At 38.5% G+C, this 9,049-nt stretch overlaps 1 protein-coding gene across 1 annotated transcript; it reads left to right on the forward strand.

Moving 5' to 3' along the window:
* The first annotated feature begins 358 nt into the window (after nucleotides 1-358).
* Nucleotides 359-7,620, forward strand: LOC135475626 (sialin-like). The gene is made up of 10 exons (XM_064755557.1): nucleotides 359-451; nucleotides 878-1,117; nucleotides 1,501-1,588; nucleotides 1,944-2,039; nucleotides 2,541-2,671; nucleotides 2,813-2,968; nucleotides 3,246-3,378; nucleotides 4,705-4,855; nucleotides 6,525-6,615; nucleotides 7,294-7,620. The coding sequence occupies exons 1-10, from the start codon at nucleotides 359-361 to the stop codon at nucleotides 7,618-7,620; spliced, it is 1,506 nt and encodes a 501-aa protein (XP_064611627.1).
* The last annotated feature ends 1,429 nt before the right edge of the window (nucleotides 7,621-9,049 follow it).

Consider the following 9,049-nt stretch of genomic DNA (forward strand, 5'->3'; position numbering starts at 1 on the left):
AGTTTGGCCATAGTTTGCATGGTCAAAGAACCAAACAGGACTATCCAGTATTCAGCCAATGCAACAACAGTTACAGCAGAGAACGCATCTGCGCCTACGGTGTGGTTGACATTCGATGATGTATACAACGATAATAATACAAACATTGGCAATAATGACGGATGTAGAGCGAATTTCGGGGAAAGGTCAGAAGATGTAAGTATGCTGCTATTTTATCCTGAGTATACATCGCTGTTACAAATCTACATTGGACCCGTTTGTTTGACAGAAAGACTGAAAAGCGTAATGGGGGAACTTTTCCCGCTTGAAGTAAGACGGGCCAAAGATATGTTGTCTGTTTCTCATTTATGCCTTTGCGATGACGTTTTGTGAGCAAACTGATGCCATATCCTGTAATTCATTGCAGCAGAGTATAGGTCAGTTGATCCAAGCCGCCATAGTGCAGGAAAAGGTAGCGGTACCGACTGAAGAACGTTAAACTTGTTATAACAAGCACAAAGGAATACAGTTGATCAAAATCACCGAGTGGAGCCTAACATTATAAAGTCATAATTGAATGATCTGAGTGCTTGACAAAATACCTGACTGCTATGCATATAGCGGTGAACCTATCGAGGTAAAAGTGAAGAAAAATTTTCCAGTTTTCTGGACCGAAAGGACATTTTATTTGTGAACACACATTCCTTTGGGAACAGTGACTGCAACAAATTCGGACGTGTAAGAAATTTCGCTCAGTGACGTCATTACATCATCAGTTTGGCTATGAGGTGGACCTACATGTCCAAGGCCTTAAGATCTAAATATTTATTTCGGTCATTTATATTAATAACACTGTTATATTACACTGTTATATTACTGGATTATTCGATTGTTTAAGGAAGACATAGGCGAGTTTGAGTGGGACAAGCCTCTCCAGTCGGAGGTGCTCTCTGCCTTCTTCTATGGCTACGTCATTACACAGATTCTGGGTGGTTGGCTCGCCAGAAAGTACGGCTGTCGCCTAATTCTGGGAATCGGAATGTTGTTGTCAGCCCTGGCAACGGCCTTGTTTCCGATCTGCGCTCGCACTCACATATACCTCGTGTTCGCCAATAGGTTTATCACAGGACTGGGCACGGTATGACTTGTTTGATTCATTTCCACAAATCCAAACAATGGTACCAACAATTTTATCTAAATGCTTGTGCCATAGAACTGGAGGTCTGCTTAAAAATTGTGCTAAATATCACTAGAAATACAGTCGGGAATATGCAAGATGACTTGACTGTTAAAACGTTATGCATTTTGGTTGTGGTATTTACATCTATGTACCAATGGTTTTTTACAGCCTGAATACATACAGTGAAAATACAGAAAAACACAGAGTAGACAGAGATCCTCTCCAACAGTAACACTGTCACTTCAGTGATCAATCACAACCTTCAAAATTGTGTTTTATATATGCTTCATACATGTATATAAACCTGTGAATTTCATGCATGAATCTGTTCTATCCCCCAGAGTGTATGCATACCGGCAGTCTATGCGTTATGGGGCCGATGGGCACCCCCTTTAGAGAGAACCAAACTCATATCTTTCTCTATGTCTGGTAAATGAACACTATAAAACATGGACATGATACAAAAGAATTTGTATTCATGCTTGTCTCTCCTCATCAGAAAACTCTGTGAACAAACTTATATATACAATTCTGTAATGGTTGTTGTTGCCAGTCTTGTATTGTTAAGTTTTTAAGAATGAATGACTAAGACTTTCAGTCAAACTATTGTAAGAGCTAGGTGCACTATGGCTACGCTGTTAAACAATTTGTCTTCTTTCAGTAGTGGTTGTCTTTAATAAATTGCGATTTTAGAAATGCTTAATATATTTTCACTTTTATATACTGCGTACTCCACGCGTGGTAATATTGGACATTACATGCAGTTCCTATGCGTTTTCCATAGGCGTATCTCTTGGTGCTATCGTTAGTAACAGTCTCTCGGGATATCTATGTAAATATGGCTTTGATAATGGATGGGGCTCCATCTTTTACGTTTTCGGTAAGTTCTTTAGATACGCTAACTGTGTGAGCCTGCTTAGCATCACTTCTGTACATGTTAATGTACACTTCTGTTAATACATTTTATTACAGAGCTTTATAATTTACAGCCTTGACACGATTTCGTTTCCTTTAGTAACGTGTCGAAGTTATTAACTTGTCAATTTATTAATTTATTTGACTGGTGTTTTTACGTCCAAATTTTTCACAGATATGATGCATGGCGGCTAATTAATAAGTCGATGTAATTGCAAGTAGACGCCATAAAAGACGCCAATTTATCAGATATTTTGATAACTAAAGATATAAATGGAAACAACTGTTATTTATTTAGTTGATTCATGTACTTTGGTGGGGCGCAATGATTTCCGCAATCAGTGGTAAACTAAACATGTACTTGATGTACCGTAAAATTTATAGATTGAGAAAGGTTTGAGAAAGGCGTTATATTATATACTGGTAGTAGAAAGAAGTGTTTGATATATACGGTTTGTTTCTCTAGGTGGGGGTAGCATTCTGTGGCTCACTCTCTGGTTCTTCGTGGTTTACGACAGTCCGGCGGACCATCCCCGAATTTCAGCCGCCGAGAGGGACTACATACAGAAGAGCATGGGGATTGCCTCGTCACACACGGTAACATATTTACATACTATCGCTTCATACATCCCAGATATTCTCAAGGAAACAGCTTTGGTTAACATTTTCAGTTTTCAGATGGCTGTTTAAACCTGACTTTCCGAGACCCGGATTAAATTCTTTTTCATATGACTGAAGGATACTGAGCACAAGACTCCGTGGGTGGCCATTCTCAAGTCACGATCAATATGGGTGGTGGCCTTTGGCCATTTCTGTGTCAACTGGCTGAACCTCACTCTGGCCACAGATTTACCAACTTATATGAAAGAAGTACTAAAATTCGACGTCAAAGCGGTATGTTTAAGATACTGTTTTTACTTGTCTTAGAGTATAACTAAAAATTATCTACTTGATTTTATAAAAAAAAACTATCCTTTCCTTTTTATAAACGCTACTTGGTATCACTTTGAATTAACCTCCGTGTTGCCGTCCTATTCCGTCGTTTTGGAGGACAAGAGTCAAATAGATTTAAATATATAATATCCATTAGGACGTTGGCGGTTAAATACTGCTTCTATATATGCTTTGTAGGCTGCTTCTGGTATGTTCACGATATTAATCATGTTTACAGAACGGGTTGTTGTCGTCAGTGCCTTACATCACCAACATCGCCAGCTCCATAACGGCAGGAATCTTGGCAGACAAGGTCAGAAGGAAAAAGCTCCTGTCTACCACAGCCACCCGGAGGGTTTTCACAGCTGTAGGTAGGTCCTTGAGTGTCTATGTTTTACCACATCATTTGTGTTGTTAGGTATTAATGAACTTAGGTTGACTAGCAAAGACTTGAACATGTCAGATTTAACCAATAGAAAATTTTTATCATAGAGGTTGACTTCCTATCATTATCAGTTAAATCGAAATCGTTTATGCGGATGTCCATATGCAATATTTAGTGCATATTTCAGTTTTGGAAGTTTTTCTTTGATTTCCACCCAGGTGAAACCATTTTCAGCCAGGTGGAAATACATGTCTTGCAGGGAGCGTCATAAGACCCTTTTTAAAATGGCGGAAAAGGCATTATACATTACTTATACCATACTTATACATTCACGATTCCATGGACCAATGTATTAAGTTTGGGGGTAATCCAGAAAATTTTCAACGATTCTCCGCCATTGCGAGAGGAAACATAAATGCTGAGTATTAGCAAGTTATCCCTTTGTACATTTACATTGCTACGGAGGTGTGCACTCTCGAAGTGCACTTTAGTTTTTCCTTGTTATGGTGAGTTATTTACATTGCTACGGGCGTGTGCGCTCTCGAAGTGCACTTTAGTTTCTCTTTGTAATAGTGGATTATTTACATTGGTACAGAGGTGTGCGCTCTCGAAGTGGACTTTAGTTTTTCCTTGTTATAGTGAGTTATTTACATTGGTACGGAGGTGTGCGCTCTCGAAGTGCACTTTAGTTTTTCCTTTGTATAGTGAGTTATTTACATTGCCACGGGCGTGTGCGCTCTCGAAGTGCACTTTAGTTTCTCCTTATAATAGTGTGTTATTTACATTGGTACGGAGGTGTGCGCTCTCGAAGTGCACTCTACTTTTTCCTTGTTATAAAGTGAGTTAAGAGAATGATTGTTTCATGTCCACTTTGATAGTAAAACTCAGCTATTAGGTGAGCTTGTGAACATAAGAGCAATTTTTCAGTTTCAAATTATACTCTGTTGGCATATAAAAGCCCTTGTGTGAGCATAACAGAAATTTATCTCAAACATTTGTTTCCCTTTCTGGGTATGTACCAGGAATTGTCTTTGGACTTCATTTAATGTTATGTTGGCATAATGACTGGCGTCACTCAGTCGCCTAGAACGTATCTTGCGTCTTTCTAACATCATTGAAAACTGTTGACTGCTTTTATTTGCATGATTCCATCCTATTTTCTTACTTTATATACTTTCTTAGTTTTCTTGTGGTTAGTGTTATACGTCGTTTTGGAAATTGGCCTTGCGATTATTGACCTGGAACGTCCTTACTGGTTGGCGGCTGATACACGCATGTCTGCTTCGACGCATATATTTATGTTTATTCTCAGCATTCATTGGTTCGGGAGCGTTTCTCGTTGCTGCTGGATTTGTAAACTGTGATTGGCGTTGGGAAGCTGTCATCTTTCTGGCAGTAGCCAATGGTTTTCTCGGACTCACCAGGGGCGGCTGCATGGTTAATCACGTGGACTTTGGTCGCAGGTAAGCGCATGCGCTCCAGTATATGCAAGAATGTAGGCTTTTGATATTGTAAGATATGTTTCACGATTTGTTGCCATTGCCAATGCCATTACGTTTACTGCTGCAATTAGTCAATATTCTTTATGACAACAGGTTAAAATGCAATATGTACGCTGGGAGTATCATCTGGTATACATATGTACAGTACCGTTACTGCGTCCATAAACTACTGCATCAATGAACATACCGACTGGCCGTCGCTGGTTTCACAACGTTCATCTATATAACTTCGCTTTGAAAAAACAGAGATCCAAAAACTCTTTCATGTTCAGTGAAAACTTCACTCTGAAAAAAAGCTTTAAGTTATTTTTATTCTACAAAGCACCATTAATGAGTTTGTCAATATAGTTAATGACTAGTTTAATGGGAAAATGATCTTTTGATTTCCCTATCAAAAAACAAAAACGCTAACGCAACCGAATATAGAGGAAACGAATTTAGAATGACCACTTTCTCTCAAACTCCCAGACATTACACTCAAACTGTTTCCCGCCAACCTGCGAAGCACAAATCAACTGGTTATTTTAGGAAACAGAAATCAACACGATTAATCCACACCTGCTACAATTAAATATTATATCTGTAGGGCAGGCATATATCGTGATTTCGTGAACATTGGGATGGAATGATGGATTGTTGACTTATTTATGGCTTGCTTTGGTCATAATCCCAAGGTATCTCCATGGTGCAGACTGGTTCCAAAGGCAGCATATTCTTGGTATTTTCCATTACACAAGGACGCGATGCCAGATGTCAGACATGACACCCGGTCCAAACACATCCCATTGTCATGCATGATGTAAATCTAAGACTGTTTTCCTTCCACCACTATAAGTTGCCAGTGATCAGTGTTTTACTTCTGGCACTCTGATTCCAGCTACCCATAAAAATAAACGGCATCTTTGCATTTTATAATGCTATTGAATGTTAAATGTCATGGCAACACAGCATTTTGCGAAATTCTAGACCAGAGACGTCTAAGAATTTATTAATTGCAATTAACATCATAGAATTTTTTTCTTACCTATTTCTGTTTTTTTTTTTTTGGTGTTAGGGGGCATGTAATTTTTTTGCTACTTAAGAACTGACATATTTTGTGAAAAGTGACAATAAAAATTCAGGTAAATTGGCAAGAAGCCGTATTTTACCGGATACATGAAACCATTTGCTAACTATTACACTTTCGTCGCTGCTCTGGTTTTACTGTCTATGCTGTAATCCCTTTATTATAACATAGTAGAAACTCCCTGAGTATGCCTTGTGTTACTAACAAACAAATGAACAAATAAATTAAGTCAAACACCCGGCCATTGAATGTATATAATAAACTATTAGTATTTTTAAGCAGGGAAGTCGTTCATGCACAAAAGGGTTTAGATTGGATCTATTTGATTTATTTATTTATTTAACAGGGGTTTTACGTTGTCGATCAGTATTATGGTGATGGAAAGGCGGGCTCACGGTAACCAAGATCTTCCTACGTGAAGTTGCCGAGGAAGCCAACATGAACTGGACTTGAACTCAAAGCGGTTGCATTTATGAGAGGCCATGACGGCCCTTATTTGATTTTTGAAATTCCTGTTTTCCTTTAACAGAGAACCGCTTAACTTAAGCACTTTTCACTTTCCAGGTATGCCGGAGAATTGTACGGTATAACAAACACCATTGCTAACGCACCGGGAATGGTTGTCCCAATAGTAAACGGTGCACTTACACCCAGTGTAAGTACAAACTGTAGGTTTTGCTTCAGACTAATTTCTTCAAATTGAGTTAAGCGTTTAAGGATTTACATTTCTATCTGCAAAAGTACACTTCATTCCCACAATGGTTCAAATGTCTCTACTCGCTCCAAGAGAATAACGTGTCCTTCGGAGTGGACTAAATATTAACGTCTAGTGCAAAAGGTATGTACATAATACCCAAGACGAATTGGAAAAAATATTTAAACACGTTTTTTCGGATTTAATGCATTATTATTAAGCTTTTAAGCTCCCCGTTGTTCGTTTAAAAACGGATTTAACACTGGAGAAAAATTTCAGCAGACTTCAACAATTATGTTTACATGCATGCTTGATATTTTAATAGTTTATAATCGTGTATAAATAATGCATTTTAAACATCTTGCCCTGACATTCATTAAGTATATACGTAGTCTTATCTGGACTTGTCTCCCACCAGTAAGAAATGTCATACATAGGACTATTCGCCAGTAAGGTCGGTGGTTTACCCCGTGCACTCCGGTTTTACCCATGAAAGTGGCCTCTATCGCATAAGTGAAAATTTCTGAAGTTCGGCGTTAAACAATAAATTAATAAATAAATCTTTTGCACGGAGTGATAATGGACGAAGTTATAATAATGGACGTAATGCTAATGACTTTGTTATCCGCCATGTTTCAGGGCACTCGTGAAGAATGGTTGCACGTCTTCATGTTGTGTGGAATCTTGTGTTTTCTGGGAACGGTTGTCTTTTCCTCTATGGGACGTGGTGAACCGGAGCCTTGGGCGGAGACACCTACGACTATAGAGCTGGAGGACATGAATCGAGACATGTCCAAATCCGGATCCATGGAAAACGGTACAGCGGAGGCACCCGTGACTATAGAGCTGCAGGATACAAGTGAGGACATATCAAATTCCCGATCCCTGGGGAACGGTACAGCCTCTGGAGCAGAAGCGAGAGCAAAGGAAAATCAAGAAGGCCATCAAGCCACAAGTCGGAAATAAGACCTTATAACATTAGTACAAGGGGCTTGTTTGTGGTGGTGTTAATTTGTGTGCCCTTCAGTCTGTTTATCAGACACAAACTCTCGGATTTGGACGATAACTTGAAAAAATGTGCACATGTTGACCTTGGGCAAGCACCAATCCATCAAATTTTGATATTAATCCGGATCGGAAACCGGATTCAGGAATTTTAATAATTTTTCAGTATTTGTCATCGTATGTTTGTCATGTAGATCATTTGACCTCACCGCCTTAACTCTCTAACGCATGGTTAATATATATTCTCAGAAGTCATGCCTGAATTTTAATCGCAGCTTTAATTTACGGCAGCTATCATTCGAAACCGTATCATATACCTCTGATACATCAAGACTGAGGCGCTGCTTCTATGATGTCTAAATTTCGAGTCATGTCAATGTGTTGACGCATATCTGTACGAACTTCTTTGTATCTACTTGTACTGATATGTGACTAAGAGCCATAAAAGTATAATACACATGTAGCTGCGGATTAACATTTGGGTGAAGATCTAAAGTTGGGTCAGGAATAACGTCTGTGACCTTAATTATAATGAGGTGATAGTTTTTCAGAGGACGGGTACATGTTGTCGCTACTCTGGTCTTACTCTTTATGCTGTGCGTCTTAATTATACAGGTACGTCTACAACACATGTGACTTCATGTCCTAGTGTCGGTACATCTAGGACAGATGTTACTTTACTTCCTAGGGCAGGTACATCTAGGACAGATGTTACTTCATGTCCAAGGGCAGGTATTACTTCATGATATCGAGGTTGTGATATTTGTGATTAACCATACGTCGGTGTGCTTTTTCGAGGCTGCATACGTTTGCGTTTTTATAATATGCTTTTTCTGCAGTAGTTTCATGTGCTGAAAATATAGGTAAAGTGTTTGATTTTTGTATTTATCACATAGGAGCTATCTGTTGACTTAGCCCATAGGCATTCTTATGCGGTTGAATAATTTCAATTTCCTACACAAATGACCCCAAAACTAAGAAAATATATAAGATATTAGGACGGATACACTACAAGCTTACACATGTGAGAAATTCTGTTTTCATAATCATTTTTTTATTGCATGAAGAATGGAAAAATTTTGTGTCCACGTGAGTTATTAATGCTCAAAATATGTTCTGTCCATTGCTTTTGTTGAACATGGTGAATTAAGGACTTTCTAATAAAAAACATACTGGTTTTGCTAGCTGTCAATGGTTGATGTTTCCAATTCGAAAACAGAAAATTCTAGATATCTACCAAACTGAAGCCCAAATGCATTGTATCTCAGGAAACGAAGGCAACAAATTTTGTTTCTAAAACCACAGTGATACCTTTATGTGGAATGTTAGAACCAGCAATGATCTTATAATATGTATAAATCTCAGTAAGATTAATATTTAAAGACATATA

The sequence above is a fragment of the Liolophura sinensis genome, chromosome 9 (genome assembly GCF_032854445.1).
Source record: "Liolophura sinensis isolate JHLJ2023 chromosome 9, CUHK_Ljap_v2, whole genome shotgun sequence".
Classification (NCBI taxonomy): domain Eukaryota; kingdom Metazoa; phylum Mollusca; class Polyplacophora; order Chitonida; family Chitonidae; genus Liolophura; species Liolophura sinensis.